The sequence below is a fragment of the Marmota flaviventris genome, chromosome 5 (genome assembly GCF_047511675.1).
Source record: "Marmota flaviventris isolate mMarFla1 chromosome 5, mMarFla1.hap1, whole genome shotgun sequence".
Classification (NCBI taxonomy): Eukaryota; Metazoa; Chordata; class Mammalia; order Rodentia; family Sciuridae; genus Marmota; species Marmota flaviventris.
Genome location: NC_092502.1, coordinates 33,569,955 through 33,589,416, shown reverse-complemented (window position 1 = coordinate 33,589,416; position 19,462 = coordinate 33,569,955). Strand labels below are relative to the sequence as shown.

At 45.7% G+C, this 19,462-nt stretch overlaps 1 protein-coding gene across 1 annotated transcript; it reads left to right on the top strand.

The window, feature by feature from the left end:
* Window positions 1-508: 508 nt before the first annotated feature.
* Il3 (interleukin 3) lies at window positions 509-2,333 on the top strand. The gene is made up of 5 exons (XM_027949638.2): window positions 509-676; window positions 773-808; window positions 1,858-1,944; window positions 2,073-2,132; window positions 2,235-2,333. Exons 1-5 carry the CDS (start codon window positions 509-511, stop codon window positions 2,331-2,333), a joined length of 450 nt encoding a protein of 149 aa, XP_027805439.1.
* The last annotated feature ends 17,129 nt before the right edge of the window (window positions 2,334-19,462 follow it).

Below are 19,462 nucleotides of genomic sequence, written 5' to 3'. Positions count from 1 at the left end.
CTTGAACACTAGTAACTCAGCATTGGGAGGATGTCAAGTTGACCATGTGACAGATTCCCAAACTCTTGTTTCCAGTGGGCCTTCACCTGGCCATGCACCTGGATAATGTAGTGCAAGGCAGAGTGGACAGTGAGGGTCAGACCTGTTCAGGGGATGGCAGGATGAGGCCCCATTGGACAAGAGGCCTGGTGAGCTCATGGTCAGGCTGCTCCCACCTGTCAGAGGGTCCTCTAAGCTGGCTCCATTCTGCCCATCTCTAAGCTCCCCAATAAGAGGAGGAGATACCCTGTATGTAATCTGTTTCCCCATTTTGCTGATCTGAATACTAGAAAGTGATGAATAAGTCTGTGGTTTTCTAAGAAGGTTCCATGTCAGATAAAGATCCTTCCGATGCCCGCCCCCCTGCACACCCCTGGTCTGGGGTTGTGGGCACGCTGCTGCTGCACATATAAGACAGGAGGCTTCTGTGGACTCCTGAGAACCTCACGCAGGACCAGGACAAGACAGAATGCATCCTGCCAGCCCGAACACGAGCAGCCTCTCTACCCTGCTCCTGCTCCTGTTCTTGTTCTGCTCTGGGCTCCGAGCTAACAACGGGCAGCCCTTGATCAAGGACTGCAATACAGTGATCCAGGAAATTAGAAGGAACCTAGAGAATTCTGGGCCTTTGCGTTTGGTGAGTAGCTGGGATAAGGTTGTTCTGGGCAGTTTGGCTCAGGTGGGTGGCTCAGGCCAACAAGCCTCATGACCCTCTCTCCTTCTGTCCCTACAGAACTCCACCAACAAGGAAGACCGATGGCTCTTGAGGGTAAGAGTTCAGCCCTGCACTGGGGCACACCAGATCCCAATCCTCCACCCCTCCTCTGCGTGACCTCAGCAGTCACTCTACCTGGTTTAGCATCAGTTTTGTTTTTTTTTTTTTAATCTGTAGAATAGAACCCATCTTGGTGGGGTGATTGTAAGAATCAAATAATGCAATGTGTTTAATGTTCCCAGACCAGAGGATGGCCCTTAACGGGTGTTTACTATGTGGTCCCAGCCATGGATTTAATAATGAAAGATTTTTTTAAAATTAGGAAATGAAAAGGCAGCTCTAGTTGAATAACACCAGGGGCCTTAAGCTCAGTTTTCAGTGGAGCAGCCACCAGGTTGGCAGACTAGTACTTCAGTACTATCTGTATCTGTATCTGCCACCAGGTTGGCAGACTAGAATTTCCCCTGGTCATGCACCTGTTTCCTTCCTTTCCCTTAAAAAATAGTGTTTGTGTTTTCTACTCTCACCAGCCCCAGGGATTATCATTTACAGCTACTTTTCATAGTTCCAGCCAGCTGCAATGGTTGTCTCACCTTTGTTTGTTTGAACATGCAATTGAGGTCTTTCCCAAGTTTACTGGCCATTTATATTTCCCTTCTTTGGGAAAGTTCACCCATCTGCATGCTGTTGTCCTGGTGATTTTCTTGCTGATTTCTAGAAACCCTTAATTTGATTAAGGCATCAATCCTGATATCTGAGTTCTTGGGCACAAATACTTCTCTGGCCAACCCTCTGCTTTTTCTAAAGCTTCTGTTGGGAGTTGTTTTATCCCCAAGTATAGAAAAATCTACCCAGGCTCTTTATGTAGCTCATATGGTGCCAGGGGTTGGTGCTTGGGGGAAGGAGGCCTTGCTGAGGTATGCATTTGCTTCAAGGATCATGCTTTTGAGGGCAGCTCAGGGACCCACCTGGGGCAAGGAGGGAACCAGGAGGAGGTTATCCAACAATACCCCTGACAGCAGGCTCAGAAGATTATGCAGTCTGGTCATGGGAAGGACATGTCCCAACTCTCCAGCCCTTATATATATTCTTTGTCCCCTTAGAATACCTCTCGGATGCAAAACCTGAATGTATTCTTGGAAGCTGCTAAGAATTTGACGAACAAAGGGAACATCAGTAGCCAACTAGAGGTATGTGAACCTGTAGAAGGTATTTGAGATCCCTGCCTTGACCCTGCTCAACCTCTGGGAAGGAGAATATCAGGGTCTACTCCTTTTCTGGGGGAGTCTCTGACTGTCTGCTTTGGTCTCTTCCACAGTTTCTTAAGACATGCTTGTCCAACGAAGAGCCCACAGTCGCACCCATGACCACACCCACGGTAAGCTGTCCCTCCAGATGCCCCTGCAGGTGGCAACACTCAGCCTGCCATCCCCTTTACAACCCAGACTCCTCTAATCCCATCTTCTTGGCTTCTTCACAGAGAAAGCCCATTGTTATCAGAAAGGGCAACTTGGATGACTTCCGGAAGAAACTTCAGTACTATCTGTACATCCTTGAGGAGAGCTGGATTCAGCACTGAACCCCAGAATCCCCCATCAGACATCTGGCTCTGTCCCTGGGTCTTCTCAGCATGGGACCTTGGGATGCGCAAAACAGCAGAGCATCTGAAGATTCTGGATATCTTTCACACAGTCCAGCACTGGAAGGATTACATTCTCTCCTGTAGCATCAGATAAATTGCTAATCATCTAATTTCTGGAATGTGCAGCTCCCTTTTGACTTTGCACAATTATGTTCTCAATTTCATCCCATCGAGTCTATTTATTTATGTATTTATTTATTTATTACCTTCTGTAATATGTATTTATTTTAGCAGAGGAGCCATGTCTTGCTTCTTTTGAAACAAAATTGAACTCCAGGAGGCCTGGGAGCATGTTCATGTGTACCTCAGGTTTTAAACAGGTTTCTAGGCATGTGTGAAAATAAACCAGATTCCCTGAACTTTGTCGCCAGTGTCTCAGTTTGACTCGGGTCTTAGCATTCTAGATGTGTACCATGACTTTTCGGTGCTCTAGGCTGCAGTGTGGATGCTGTCCTAGTTCATATTCTCACCACCCTCCCATCACCCCCATGCCCTGATAGGTGATAACCCTAGTAATGACGAGTGGCACAGAACTCTCAACATGTACCAGGCATGGATCTGAGCATTTTTCCTATGCTAACTTAGTCCTCACCCTACCAAAAAATATGCTTTGCTTTATGGGAACCCTGAAGTTCAGAGCAGCTGAGCAACTTGCCTAAGTTCACACAGCAAGTGCCCTCAGGACTTGATTGATTCAGGTGCTGCTCCTCCACAGTCCGTGGAATGGCTCCACCTAGTGGTAATTCAAAAAACTGCAGCAGCATCCCCAACTCCTCCCAGGGCAAGTCCAGCAATAAACACTCCCTAAGACCCCGCAATGCAGCAGGCTTGGGGATACAGACCATCCAGACTCCACAGTTCCACTCCTTCAAGATTCTCCAAGCCTGGAGTCTCCAGCCTCTCTTGTCTGATTTAGTAGATTCCTGCAGGCCTCCCTGCTTCAGACCAGCCCTAGAACACATTCATTAACAATCTGATCAACTGGGGAGCCAGATTGAGGTTTAGAAAATGCAAGCCTGACAATGATGGTCTGACACTTAGTTCTTCAATCTGTGGGGTCTTCCAGACCTTGTCTATGTCCATGTCCTTAGGATAGCTCATAGGGCTTACCTTTACTTTTTGCTTATATTTCCCCACAACTGCCAACCTCTTATATACTCCAGCCAATAGTCTTCTCTGTCTTCCTAGAGTACCACACATCTGTCTTCATAACTCTAAATCTTCACCTTTCCTTTAGCCTGCAGGCTCTTACACTGGCATGTAAGAGACCAGCTCCAATGCTGGCTACCTCTGAATTGTACACACTGACCCACAATGGGGCTCTTTCCTGAAAGAGGAGTGTAAGGACAATCATGTGGCCCTAGGTGGCTCAGACTCTCTTGACTGGTGGAGGATGGGACATCATTGGGTGCGGTTCTGTCTGCCACTTGTGTGCCTCCCTTCTGGCTCCCCTGCCCAGTATTGCCTCCTCCAGTCTGGGGGAGTAGGGGAGAAGGGGTGGGGAGAAATAGATGTAGAAATCATATGTCGGGGTCTTGTTCCCCTCTTTTTTTCTCCTTTCCACCTTGATCCATTCCTCACTTGAGGTTATAAGGTAGGGAACAGCCCATCTGCTTGAATAGTATAAAAGGTAGCAGATTTATCTACTACTAGCTCAAAAATGTATTCCTCTACATTCAATCTCCTACAAAACTTTATGTTCTCAAATAGATAACTTTCTTTTATCTCTGCCTCACCTCTCCCTATCCTGGCTCACTGAAGAACTGGTGAGAGATCAGGGGAACATTTTGTTGGACTTGACTCAGGTATTGGAGACATTGATGCAGTTTCTGGAAGGACCACTAGGGGGAGTATGCTATTAAGCCTAGGGTGCACCCTAGTCCAGGAGGGCTGATGGGTCTGAGAGATGCATTGTTTGGATCTAGACTGCGTTTTCCAATTCACCTGCTCACCCTCCCACATCCCCACCCAAAGACCCTCCCTCCTGCACCTGGTGGCTAGTCCTATTTTCATCTTGATAAAGCAGCGTCTGTGCCCTGTCCTCATATTCCCACGATGAGTCCCTGCTTGTCATCACTTTGCTCTTTGGTGTGAGGCTCAGCTGTCCTTTCCTCTGTGGTCATGATATCCACTGCCTTGTGGCCTAACAAGCCATATTTTCCCCACACCTGGTCCTATGGGGACCCAGGGCCAGTGGTGAGCTTTATTGGCTCAAATAATTAATTGTTAAATCTTTTTAAAAAATTGCCAGCTAGTTATTAAATTATCAGAAACTTAAAATTGGCCACAGGGAGAGTATTTACACCATGGAAATTGGCAAACACCTCAAAGCAGACTCTATCCCCTGGGAGTCTGCTAAACTTTCATCAGCGATTGGAGCCTCCCTCACTTGAGGTGCAGGCAGGGAGCCAGCACTCTGTTGGCTCTTTGCTCTTGCCTGGCTGTCCCCTCCCCCTTTCCTGAAGCTCCCGGCCCTTGGTCCTGGAGCCACACTATTCTCACCCCAGGCTGCATGGCACTGGTAGTTCTTAATCAGCACTGATTGGCTGAGCACCTAAGTGGCAGACCCTATATTGGATGCTGGCGATATGGCAGTGAAATAGACAGATGGCGGGGAGGGTCTAGGAGGTTGCTTTTCATGGGGTGGTTTGGGAAGGCCTCTCTTGGGTTGAGAACTGAGTGACAAGAAAGTGCCAGCAATGTGACAATCTAGGGAAAAGAGCTCTGGACAGAGGGAATAACAATCAGAGACCAAAAATGACCTGTGAGCATTCATGGAGCAGAAAGATGACCTGGAGTGGATTCTGATAAGAAGCCTACAACTCTCCCTCAATCTCTCTCCCTTTCCTCCCCAGGCCTGGGCGGGGCACTGAATACAGGGTGGGGAGGAGGCTCTGTGTTAGTGAGCAATGACTGCAGTAGGCGGGGGTTAGTGGTGGGGTCAGACATAGAACTGGTGCAGGAAGATGAGCAGGTAGGTGTTGGGGAGGGTGGTCAGATGGACAAGACCCATGGCAGGAGCAGGAGTGACTGGTAGAGGTGTCACACTTGAGACAGGAGTGGGCCTTTTTAGATGTTCATCCTTTCCCCTCTTCTGGAATAGTCCAGCCTGCAGCCTGGGGCCAGGTTGGAGTTCAGGGGGACCACTGGCCTCACCACTCAGGCTTACCCTTGACTGCAAATTTCAGACCTTTCCTGGGGCCAGCACAGCCTGGCCCACACACAGCCTTATATTGAGTGGTGATCAGTCCTTGGACAGGTTGGGGGAATTTCTGCATGCTGTAGACTTAGGTTGAATGTTTATGTCACCATTCATATTATTTTTTTAAAAAATTTATTTATATATGACAACGGAATGCATTACAATTCTTATTACACATATAGAGCACAATTTTTCATATCTCTGGTTGTATACACAGTATATTCACACCAATTTGTGTCTTCATACCTGTATTTTGGATAATAATGATCATCACATTCCACCATCATTAATAAGCCCATGCCCCCTACCTTCCCCCCCACCCCTCTGCCCTATCTAGAGTTCATCTACTCCTCCCATGCTCCCGCTCCCTATCCCACTATGAATCAGCCTCCATGTATCAAAGAAAACATTCAGCATTTTTTCGGGGGGGGGGGGGATTGGCTAACTTCACTTCTCATTATCTTCTCTAACTCCAACCATTTACCTGCAAATGCCATCATTTTCTTTTCTTTTTTTTTGCAAAGTAATATTCTATTGTGTATATATGCCACATTTTTTTTCCATTCATCTATTGAAGGGCATCTAGGTTAGTTCCACAGTTTAGCTATTGTGAATTGTGCTGCTATAAACATTAATGTGGCTGTGTCCCTGTAGTACACTGTTTTTTTAAGTCCTTTGGATATAAACTGAGGAGAGGGGACAGCTGGCTCAAATGGTGGTTCCATTCCCAATTTTCCAAGAAATCTCCATACTGCTTTCCATATTGGTTGCATCAATTTGCAATCCCACCAGCAGTGTATTAGTGTACTTTTCCCCCACATCCTAGCCAACACTTATTGTTTGTCTTCATAATAGCTTCCATTCTGACTTGAGTGAGATGAAATCTTTTTTTTTAAAAGAGAGAGAGAATTTTTTTAATATTTATTTTTCAGTTATCGGTGGGCACAACATCTTTGTTTGTATGTGGTGCTGAGGATCGAACCCGGGCCGCACGCATGCCAGACGAGCGCGCTACCACTTGAGCCACATCCCCAGCCCCTGAGAGATGAAATCTTAGAGTGGTTTTGATTTGCATTTCTCTCATTGCTAGTGATGATGAACATTTTTTCATGCATTTGTTAATTGATTGTTCATCATCTTCTGAGAAGTGTCTCTTTAGGTCCTTGGCCCATTTATTGATTGGGTTATTTGTGGGTTTTTTTTGTTGTTGTCGTTTAGCTTTTTGAATTTTTTTTATAACCTAGAGATCAGTGCTCTATCTGATGTGTAAGGGATAAAGATTTGCTCCCAAAATGTAGGCTCTTGATTCACCTCACAGATTGTTTTTTTGCTCAGAAGAAACTTTTTAGTTTGAGTCCATCCCATTTATTGATTCTTGATGTAAATTCTTGCACCAGAGGAGTCTTATTAAGGAAGTTGAGGCATAATCCCACATGATGGAGAGTAGGGCCTACTTTTTCTTCTATTAGACGCAGGGTCTCTGGTTGTATTCCTATGTCCTTGATCCGTTTTGAATTTTTATGCATGGTGAGAAATATGGGTTTAATTTCATTTTGTTGCATATGGATTTCCAGTTTTCCCAGCACCATTTGTTGAAGAGGCTATCTTTTCTCCAATGCATGTTCTTGACACCTTTGTCTAATATAAGATAATTGTAGTTTTATGAGTTAGTCTCTGTGTCCTCTGTTCTGTACCATTGGTCTACCAGTCTGTTTTGGTGCCAATACCATCATGTTTTTGTTACTATTGCTCTGTAGTATAGTTTGAGGTCTGGTATAGTGATGCCACCTGCTTCACACTTCCTGCTAAGGATTAGCTATTCTGGGTCTCTTATTTTTCCAGATGAATTTCATGATTGCTTTTTCTATTTCTATGAGGAATGTCATTGGAATTTTGATGGAATTGCAATAAATCTGTATAGTGCTTTTGGAAGTATGGTCATTTTGATAATATTAATTCTGCCTATTCAAGAGCAAGGTAGATCTTTCCATCTTCTAAGGTCTTTGATTTCTTCCTTTAGGGTTCTGTACTTTTCATTATATAGATCTTTCACCTCTTTTGTTACATTGATTCCCAAGTATTTTTTTTTTGAGGCTATTGAAAATAGGGTAGTTTGTTTCCCTTTCTAAGGATTTGTCACTGATATACAGAAATGCCTTTGATTTATGGGTTTTGATTTTATATCCTGCTACTTTGCTGAATTCATTTACCAGTTCTAGAAGTTTTCCAGTGGAACTTTTAGGGTCTTCTCGGTATAGAATCATATCATCAGCAAATAGTTGCAATTTGAGTTCTTCTTTTCCTATATGTATCCCTTTAATTTCCTTCGTCTGTCTAATTGCATCCTTGTCTTGTTCCAGTTTTTAGAGGGAATGCTTTCAATTTTTCTCTATTTAGAATGATGTTGGCCTGGGGCTTAGCATAGATAGCCTTTATAATGTTGAGATATGTTCCTGTTATCCCTAGTTTTTCTAATGTTTTGAACAAAATGGGTGCTGTATTTTGTCAAATGCTTTTTCTGTGTCTATTGAGATGATCATATGATTCTTATCTTTAAGTCTATTGATGTGATGAATTACATTTATTGATTTCCATATATTGAACCAAACTTGCATCCCTGGGATGAATCTCACTTGATCATAGTCCCTGATTTTTTTGATATGTTTTTGTATTCGATTTGCCAGAATTTTATTGAGAATTTTTGCATCTATGTTCATTAGAGATATTGGTCTGGAGTTTTCTTTTTTTGATGTGTCTTTGCCTGGTTTTGGAATCAGAATGATATTGGCCTCATGGAATGAGTTTGGAAGTGCTGCCTCTTTTTCTATTTCCTGAAATAAATTGAAGAGTATTGGTATTAATTCTTCTTTAAAGGTCTTGTAGAACTTGGCTGTGTTTCCGTCCAGTCCTGGGCTTTTCTTAGTTGGTAGACTGCTATTTCGTCACTTGAAATTGATCTGTTTAAATTGTGTATAGCATCCTGATTCAATTTGGGTAAAATATATGACTCTAGAAATTTGTCGATGCCTTCTATATTTTCTATTTTATTGGAGTACAAGTTTTCAAAATAATTTCTAATTATCTTCAGTATTTCTGTAGTGTCTGTTGTGATAGTTCCTTTTTCATCATGTATGTTAGTGATTTGAGTTTTCTCTCTCCTTCTCTTCATTAGCATGGCTAAGGGTCTGTCAACTTTATTTATTTTTTCAAAGAAGCAACTTTTGTTCTGTCAATTTTTTCAATTGTTTCTTTTGTTTAAATTTCATTGATTTCAGCTCTGATTTTAATTATTTCCTATCTTCTGCTGCTTTTGGTGTTGATTTGTTCTTCTTTTTCTAGGGCTTTGAGGTGTAATGTTAAGTCATTTATTTGTTGACTTTTTCTTCTTTTAAGGTATGAACTCCATGCAATAAACTTTCCTCTTAGAACTGCTTTCATAGTGTCCCAGAGATTTTGATATGTTGTATCTGTGTTCTCATTCACCTCTAAAAATATTTTAATCTCTTCCTTACTGTCTTCTGTAACCCATTGTTCATTCAGTAGCATATTATTTAGTCTCCAGGTGTTGGAGTGGATTTTATTTCTTATTTCATCATTGATTTCTAATTTCATTCCATTATGATCTGATGGAATGCAGGGTAATATCTGTACTTTTTAATATTTGCTAAGAATTGCTTTTTGGCATAGTATATGGTCTATTTTAGAGAAGGATCCATGTGCTGCTGAAAAGAAAATATATCCCTTCATTGAAGGATGGAATATTCTACATATGTCAGTTAAGTCTAAGTTGATTGTGTTATTGAGTTCTATAGTTTCTTTGTTTAGCTTTTGTTTGAAAGATCTATCTAGTGATGAAAGAGGTGTGTTGAAGTCACCCAAAATTATGGTGTTGTGGTCTGTTTGACTCTTGAACTTGAGAAGAGCTTGCTTGATGAACACAGCTACTCCATTGTTTGGGGCATATATATTTATAATTGTTATGTGTTATTGGTGTATGTTTCCTTGAGCAGTATGTAGTGTCCTTCTTTGTCCTTTTTGATTGACTTTAGTTTAAAGTCTACTTTATTTGATATGAGGATGGAAACCCCTGGTTGCTTCCATAGTCCATGTGAATAGTATGATTTTTCCCAACCTTTCACCTTCAGTCTATGAATGTCTTTTTCTATGAGATGAGTCTCTTGGAGGCAGCATACTGTTAGATCTTTTTTTTAAAATCCAATCTGCTACTTTTATGACTTTTGATTGGTGAGTTTAGGCCATTAACATTCAGGGTTATTATTGAGACATGATTTGTATTCCCAGGAATTTCTGTTTATTTTTGGTATTTAACGTGACTTGGTTTCTCCTCTGATTAGATTTTCCTTTAGTGTAATCCCTCCCTCTGCTGATTTTCATCATTGTTTTTCATTTCCTCTTCGTGGAATACTTTGCTGAGGATGTTCTATAGTGCAGGCTTTCTAGTTGTAAATTCTTTTAACTTTTGTTTATAATGGAAGATTTTTATTTCATCATCAAATCTAAAGCTTCGTTTTTACTGGATATAAGATTCTTGGTTGGGGGCTGGGGATGTGGCTCAAGTGGTAGCGCGCTCGCCTGGCATGCGTGCGGTCCGGGTTCGATCCTCAGCATCACATACAAACAAAGATATTGTGTCCGCCGAAAATTTAAAAAAAAATCCTCTCTCTCTCTCTCTCTCACTCTCACTCTCTCTTTAAAAAAAAAAAAAAAAAGATTCTCGGTTGGCATCCATTTTCTTTCAGAGCTTGGTATATGTTGTTCCAAGATCTCCTGGCTTTGAAGGTCTGGGTTGAAAAATCTTCTGAGATTCAAATTGGTCTCCCCTATATGTGATCTGATTTCTCTCTATTGTGGCTTTTAAGATCCTTATTCTGTATGCTAGGCATTTTCATTATAATGTGCCTTCGTGTAGATCTGTTGTAATTTTGTACATTTGGTGTCCTGTAAGCCTCTCGTATTTGGTTTTTCAATTCATTCTTCATGCTTGGGAAATTTTCTGATATTATCTTGTTGAAGAGATTGTGCATTCCTTTGGTTTGAAACTCTGTGCCTTCTTCTATCCCAATAACTCTTATATTTGGTCTTTTGATGCTGCCCCATAATTCTTGGATGCTCTCTTCATGGTTTCTAACTTTCTTCATTGTGTGATCAACTTTATTTTCCGGATTGTATACTTTGCCTTCATTATCTGATGTTCTTCCAAGTGATCTGGTCTGTTGGTTATGCTTTCTATTGATTTTTTTAAAAAAATTGATTTATTGTATCCTTCATTTCAAGGATTTCTGACTGTTTTTTTTCAGGGTCTCAATCTCTCTCTTGAAGTAAACATTTGCTAACTGTATTTGCTCTCTTATCTCATTGTTGGAGTGATCAATTTTTGCCTGTATTTGCTCATTTAGGTCATCCTTTAATTCACAGATCATTTTAATTATTAAACTTCTGAACTCCTCTAACATTTCATTGACTTCGCTGTTCATGGGTTCTGTTATTGCAGTATCCTGGTTTGTTTGGGGCACTTTCCTCCCTTGTTTTTTCATGTTGTCTATGTGTTTTCCTTTCTTGCAGTGTGGATCTGAGATATTACAGTTTCTTCCCTATATTCTTGTAATACCTGTGCAGTTTGACTATACCTCACCTTGATGTTGGGCTTCCAGACCCTGCTGGTGTTCCTCAGTGAATGCTACTGCATCCTGGGTCTGGGTCCTGAGTAAGTTGGAGTGGGTGGATCTGGGCTGATGGGCTTGACCTCCCTGATAGTCTGCTGGTCAGAAGGGGTGGTCCTGCGGCAAAGGCTAGGCTCTGCCAGTGTCTGCCCCTCAGGGAAAGGGGTGGCCCCATACATATTCTTATGTTGAAACGTAATCTCCAATGTGATGATATTTGGAAGCAGGTTGTTTTTTATTTTTTTTTTTTGAGAGGTGATGAAAGGGAGCCCTCATGAATGAGATCAGTATCCTTATGAATAAGACCCCAGAAAAATCCCTTGAACTTTCTACCATGTGAGGACGCAGTGAAATGGCTGTCCATTAACCAAGAAGTGGGGACATCCTACCAAACGAATCTCAGTTGTGGTTCTCAGTCTCCAGACTGTGAGAAAGAAATTTCTTTTGTTTAATAAATCACTCATTTGTAGTAGTTTGTTTATAATGGCCCATGCTTGGCCACCTGCAGGGAAGGAGCTGATCATTCCCTGACCCAATGGGGAGCCCGAGGCTGCTTACGTATCTTAAGCTGTCACTTCTATCTGGCTACTCCTAAGCCTGCACAGACTGTGCATGCCAGGCCTATAAGTCTAATTTGCACCAGGGGGCAGCAATGCCCCATCATACATCCCAGGATGGCCACTGCAGAGCCAGGGTGCCTATCTTGCCTCATCCAAGGTGCTTTCTCAGGAAAGCAGAGTATATCAGTCAGCCAGAAATTTTATTTTTCATTTTAACTTTAAAAATACAGCTTTTTTTTTTTTTTTTTTTTTGAGGAGGAGGGGAAGGATTGAATCCAGGGGTGCTTAACCACTGATCCCCATTCACAGTTCTTTTTTTTTTTTTTTTTTGAAACAGGGTCTTGTTAAGTTGCTTAGAGCCTTGCTAAGTTGCTGAGCCTGGCTTTGAACTTGCAATTATCCTGCCTCAGCCTCCTGAGCCACTGAGATTATAGCATGTGGCACCATGCCTCACTAAAATATAGCTCTTTACTGGGCCGGTAACACAGGAGAGCATATCTACTCTTTATTAAAATTTTTGGAAATGGAGAAGAATATAGCAAAGAGAAAATTGCCAGAAAAGCAAGCGCCTAAGGAAGGTAGAACTCAGGAGCCTGGCCAACCTCACCTCATGATGCAAACCTTTCTGCTCCAAGCGGAGACTTCGCTGCTTCCAGACTGGCCTTGAGTCCCCATCTGAAATGGAACTCAAGGACCCGTATGGCTTCCCCATGCTCCGGTAGGGGTTGGCAATACCCTTCAGGGTCCTCCTGATGTGTCCAGTTTGCCTGGCACAGTATGATAGAAGTTATTACAGACTGTAACAGATGAATAGATGAATGAATATGGATCTCACTAGAGGTACTTTCCACTTGGGTGATGCCCAGGAGGTTTGAGGGAGGAACAGAGTCCATCAGGCAGAGGAGGGATGGGAGAGATGCAGGCAGGAGTTGGGCACTTGGGAGCAAGGGCCTGGAATCTTAACAGGGCAGGGTAACCGAGGTACAGGATAGCCCCGACACTGGAACCACCCATGTGATAGGGTCCAGGTAGCCAAGGCAGAAGCTGGGCCCCTGGTCACTGCTTTGGTCCATGGAGCCCAGCCACCTGTCCTTGATTCCTTCTTCCCTGATCCCAGGCCAGCCCAGCCATCCTGGCTTCTGTGGAGATGGCAAGACTGGCTGTCCATGGTCTGAGGAGTGGTGGACACAGGGAGAGGGACAATTAGCCAGACACTGTGTGTTTGGCACCAACAGAAAGGAACTGGGGCAGAGGGAGAGGAGTGCTAAAGGAAAGGGGCTGACAGCAGAGGTGAATCCCCAGGCCCAGAAGGCTGAGGGGGATACATGGTCGAAGAGAGGGAGAGAAGGTGAAGGTGGTGTGGGTCGGGTTGGAGGGCAGGGTGAGAGGGTATTCAATTTTCCCCTTGAAAACTTCAAGTCAGGCTCATGGATGAGATGGATCAGGCAAAGTTGCTATAGCCCTATTGCATATAGAAGGGACTCAAAGAATCCCTACAATGAATGACATGATGAAGTTCATGATTATCCCCATTGTACAGATGGAGAAACGGAGGCACAGAGAAATGAAAGGAATGTGACTCCAGAGCCTCTGAATCCTTAAGCAACAGTGCTTTAGCCAGTGCCCACTGGGGCACACAAAATCTTTAGTCTCATCCAGGGCCCTCCTGGGGTCTCCCCTTGCCTGGACTCAGGCCCCCAGAGGTACCTTCTGGATCAACAGCCTCCTGGTTCCAGCCCCCAGAGTGTGACACAATATTGGTATTCCAGCTCCATTATCCATGTACCTAATCACCACAACGTTTAACCATCCCAAACCTCCCCATGTCTGTCTGACCCCTTTCCTCCTCTTCCTCCTCCTTTTTCTTCCTCTTCTTCTTTTTGGTACCAGGGATTTAACTGAAACTAGGAGTGCTTAACTACTGAACCACATCCCCAGCCCCTTTTTATATTTTTAGAGGCAGAGCCTCTCAAGTTGTTGAGGCTGGCTTTGAACTCTTGATCCTCCTGCCTTAGCCTCCTGATCTGCTGGGATTACAGATGTGCACCACCGTGCCTGGCTTCTAACCCTTCTTCCTACACAGCAGCACCCTGCCCTACACAACCAGAACTTAGATCCAGAGTGGTGGCCTCCCTGTCTCTATCCTCATAGAGCTGCTGAGAGAAACAGACTACTCACTCACACCTGTCCCCACATTCCCTGGTAGTCATGGCCTCCTCCAGCTCCCATGCAGCCACTGCTACCCTTCAGAGAGGCTGTGTGCCTTGAATCAGGCAGGGTTGGTGGAATTACCCAGGCAGTGGGCAGATGCTAAATGTGATGCCCCTGCTCTCCCCACGCTAAGGACCAGGCTCAAGGGCTGCTTGTTCTTACAAAGCATGGCCCTGGGCCCTTGGCAGCTTGGGGCTTCCTCCTTCCAGGCAGTGCAGGGTGCAGGACTAGGGAGGATATTCGCTTGTCCTGGTATTTCCTGTTGGCTCTTTCCAGGAAAATGGGTGTGGCTCAGTCACTCTGTGGCTAGCTGAGCTCAACACCCCGGCATTTGCTTCTGGGTGCTGTGTGGGGAGGTGTTGGGACCCTAGGGAGGGGCCTGCACAGGGACAATTCCCACTGGGGAAGACTACATCTACCCTTGCACCCCGCTCCAGTGTTGAAGGCTCTGGAGACTGATGCAGACCCTGGAAACTCCTTCTCTCTCTCTCTCTCTCTCTCTCTCTCTCTCTCTCTCTCTCTTTGTACCAGAGATTGAACCAGGGGTGGTTAACCACTGAGCCACGTCCCCCCAGCTCTTTTCATTTTTCATTTTGAGACAGGGTTTCACTAAGTTGCTTATGGCCTTGATAAGTTGCTGAGGCTGGCCTTGAACTTGTGATCTTTCTGCCTTAGCTTTCCAAACTGCTGGGATTACAGGTGTGCACCACCACACCCAACTACTACTCCTCTTTTTGATGGACAGGGGGACTGAGGCTGGAGGAGATGCCTCCAGTCAACCCAAACAGAAAAAAAATTCCTTCATTAGGCAGTATTTGGGAAGCATCTTCACTTGCAAATCTCCATTATGTCTCCCCAACCACTCACAAAAGTCTTTTTCCCCTTGAGGAGTTGAGTCAGCTGGGGCTCAGAGTTAAGGAAGCAGTCTTGCAGTCAGAAGCAGCCAAGTCTGAGAGCAGGTCTGTCCTGCTCCAGCTGCTAAACACCACGGGAGTTGCTATCCAGCAACTTGGAAGCTACTGGGATACTGTGGCACCACCCTTTTTGGAATGTGGCCTGAGGGTGTGGGAATTAGTGTGTGTTTAGAGGGAAGTATTTATGGTGGGCCTGGGGCTGAGAGGAGGGCTCTTCAGGATTCATAGTCACCTGAATCATTACTCCTGCTGGCCTTTCAGCCTGAGGATGTAGGGGGTCCTCACTCCTATGAGGGGCTGGGAGGAGCATGGGGGTGTGTGTGTGTCCAGAGTCACTGCTGCAAAACAGGGAGCAGAGGTTCAAGATTGGGGCTCTCTGGGACCTGAAAAACCCAGAAGCAAACAGGGCCTCAGGGAGAGTCTGAGGGAGTTGATGGAGATCTAGGAAGAACGCTCCATCCTGCTGAGAACCAAAAGCTGTATCTGCCATATTGATTCTGACGCACTAGTTCAGAGACAGGCTGGTGAGAGAGCTAAGCAGGGGTTTGTGGCTTCCCCAGCACCTTGGCCTAGATAACTTCTGAACTTCCAGAAGTTATAAAATCTTTGAGTCTCAATTCTCCTCCTTTTAGTTTTTCTCATGTAGCCCCCAATGGCTCTTTATAAGGAGGCAGATGAAGGCAGTGTTCTCTCTGGGTGTCTGATGACCCTCCCACCTGGGGTTAAGGCTCCAGGCAGAGATTTAGGGCTGGGGATGCATTCCCAGCAATGGAGGGAGTACTCCAGGCAAGTAGCAGGCGCAGGTAAGAGAGGGAATCATGGCGGGCATGCCTGGTGGTCATATGGGCTGTGTGAATTTGTGGGCTTGGTGTAGTTGCCACATCCTGGGGAAATAGTGAGGAACCCCAAGAGTAAGGAATGAAGCAAATAAGTATGTCTTGGTGCCCTTGACCCATCCTTAAAAGCTGGCATCTCCAGTACTACCCATGGCCCACTCAATCCACACACCTCCTCTGGTGCTAGGAGCACCCCCTTCACCACTGTCTCTCTCCCCAGTGTCTGGGACTGGACCTCTGGACACAAAGTGAAAACTGATTGATCTTCCTGGAGGTCTCCTGGCTTTTCAAATTTATCACACACATCCAGTCCATTCTGGTTGATTCCAAAATCTCTCTATTACCTTGGATCTCCCCCACTGCAGCAGATGACCCAGATATCCACCCTCCTGCCTGAGCCAGACCTCAGCACCAAAGACTCCTCACTCACCTGCTTCATTCAACACCCCAACAAGCCCCCAGCCTTCCCTTAACTTGCCTGACTCTCGTTTCATGACTAACTCCTCATAGCTGTGCATTTGCCACGTAAGTCTTGGTGGGCACCCTTAATACTGTGCCTGTGAGTCTGAGCCTTGCCATCTCTGTTCCCCACCCCATGGCACCACAGACACAAGCTCTCCAAGTGCAAGGGACCTGTGAGGCTTGCAATGCTGCAGACCCTTTTGAAACCTTGGTTGAATGAATGCAGAGTCCAGCCATGGTTGGGGTTAACCACCCTCAGAGCCTCCCAGATGGTCAGGACCCACTAGTGCCAGGGGCCTGGGGATACTCAAGGATCAGTGCCAGAACTAGAGTCTTTCCAGGGCAGCCTGGCCTTTTGGAAGTGTACTTTTGGGGACCCAGACAGGGGGTGCAGGACGGGTCAGCCTGGAGCTGAAATGGCAAGAATAGAAGCTGGGCTGGTGTCTAGTGAGGGCAGGAGTGATAAGAACCGCCCCCCTTCTCATGGAAGGATGAGCCAGTCAGGATCCTTCAGGGTAATGCAGGACCCTATGAGCCCTCTGGATGGATGCTGGTATCTCCACCTTACCACATCTATCTAGAAAGATGTGCTTTGGGGCTTGGACTGGGCAATAGAGCAGGTGTCCCTAAAAACTCCAGAAAGACTTTGGTCCTCTGCATAGTTTGGGCTTCAGAAACTTCCCAGAGGTGGGGGAGATGTTGGAGCACTCTCTCTTCCCTGGGAAGGTTCTCCCACAAGGGTTCCTGGGACCAGCAACAATTCCTTCTGAGAGACAGCAATAATTAATTCATCATACAGATGAGGCAGCTTAATCAGGGAAAAGAGGAACTTTCCTGGACTACCCAGGGATTGCTGATGGCTGAGTCCAAGAGCCCAAGCCTGGCCCATAGAGTTGCCTGTGTGGCGGGATCTGCTAGGGAAATTCTGCCTTCAGCCCCCATACCACCCTGGGGCAGTCATAGGCCACTCCAAACTTCCTGGGAACACCTGGCAGGAGTTTCCATTTACAGCTGACCTGAGGGGGACAGGTATGCTCTGTCCAACCCCGCTGCTGGTCCAGTCAGGTGACTTCCTGACTTTCTGATCAGGAACAGAATAGGTTCAAATCCTGGCTCTATTGTCATTGATGGTGTGAACTGGGCTGCATAAGGATCTCCCGGATCTTTGACCCCCTGTGAGGACAAGGGTCTACAGGCATAAAGAAAGCTCAGATCATCTGAGATGACCACGTGAACATCCCACGAGGCCCATTTCCTTCCCCCATGATAACTTCCTCTTGTGATAAGGATCCCCGGGTGGCTTCCAGCCCCCGGTTCTTCCAGAGACTGTGGGGAGGGATACGCATAGGAAACTCCTTCAACAGGTTCTCTTCTGGCCGTATGAGCAGGGTTCCAAGAGGGATCGCACCACCACCTCTGCTCCACCGCAGCCCCATTGGGGCCCCTGAGTCAGCACAGTCAGACTGATGCTATCTCTTGCCACTTCTTTCCATGTGTGCAATCTAGGAATGCCAGCCTCTGTCATGGCCTCAGTCCTGATGTCATCTTTCCAGAAGAAAGATGTGTGGCTGCCCACAAACCTCATCCCCAAGCTCCTGGATCTCTGTCCTGCTCAGGCTGACTTTGGCACCCACAGGCCACACTACTGGCACGGGTCTCTCCTTGTGGCTCCTGATTTCCTTCCTTGCTGGCCTTCCCCAGGCTCTTGGCCACTGGCCTGTCACTTGCCCTCACTCCTTAATCACAGCTGCTCTGGCCCTCAGCCCTTCTTCTTAAGTAAACCTCATGACCTCAGCTATCATGTGAACTTGGACTTCTCCCAAATCCGTGTCCTGTGCACATTGTCTTGGAAGCCCTAAACCTTCCTGTGGACCTTTGGACCTTGAGGACCTGCCCCTTTGTCCTCTGGGTACCCATCCTAGTCACCTAGACAGTGATTCCAACTCTTCTTGCAAACATTCAAAAGCACACTTTGGGACATGGGGTGGGGCAGGCAAGTAGATTAATTTTGTTTTCCTATCAGTGGAGTTACTAAGTCCATGAAGGCAAGACCTTGACCATTTCCCGTCATCTTAACATCTCCCTTTCTTGCCAGGCACCATTGGAGTGCTTTTCCTGGAGGGTCAGGTAGGGCTGTGGCACATAGAGAAGGGAAGCAGGCTCCTGTGGTTCTACCCAAAGTGGCTTATATAGAATCAAGACAAACCAGCTGGGTGTAATGGTGCACACCTGTAATCCCAGAGGCTTGGGAGGCTGAGGCAGGAGGATTATAAGCTTAGAAGCCAGCTTCAGCAACTTAGTGAGATCCTGAGCAACTTAGAAAGACCCTGACTCAAAATAAAAAATAAAAAAGCCTGGGGATGTGGCTTAGTGGTTAAACACCCCTGGGTTCAATCTACAGTATAAAAAAATAAAAAAAACCTAAAAGTATAAAAAAATTTAAAAAAAAAACTAAAACAAAAACAAATTTCCTTCCTTGCTGAGAACGTAGTAGGTGCTCAATAAATATCGAATAAATGAGTCTACTACATCACCAAGATTCTACCTCCTAAGTCTCTCTAGAACCTATATTCTCTACCATATCTGCTACGAAACCCCCAGACCCCTTGATGCCAATACACTCTTCCCCATCTCCTCTTCCCCACCTCTCCCACATCCCAACCTGTCCACCTGATTTCTACTTGCCCATGTAACCCTTCCTGGAAGGCAGCCTCCATGGAAGCTCTCCAATTCTCTTGGACCCCCAACCTGAGGAAGGTGAATCTGAACTTTTCCTACCGCTGAAACTCTCAAGAGCCAGACGTGAGGGTCAGTGAGAAGGTCGCAGGTATCCCTCCTCCAGCACAGGGACTGGCTACATAGGAGAGGCTTGTTGCCCTTCTGAGCTGTTAACCACTCATTTCTAGGAGGAAAGTGACCTTCTATTCCAGAGGGGCCACACCAGCTCTTTGCCTCCCTGGCTGCTACCCCCTTAGCCACTGTCTGTGACTACCTCTCAGCTCCCAGCCTCCAGGCCTATGTGACTCAGACCCCCAATGTATGTTTATCTCCATCTCTGCTCATCCCCTCTCCTGCGCTCTGAGAACCCCCGTGGAAGGAGCTGAGCAAAGGATTGGTGGGAAAGGTGGAGGAAGTTCCAGCACCTGGACATGTCACCCTCCTAGCCCCAGTCTGGCCACCTGGGAATGTTCCATCAGGAT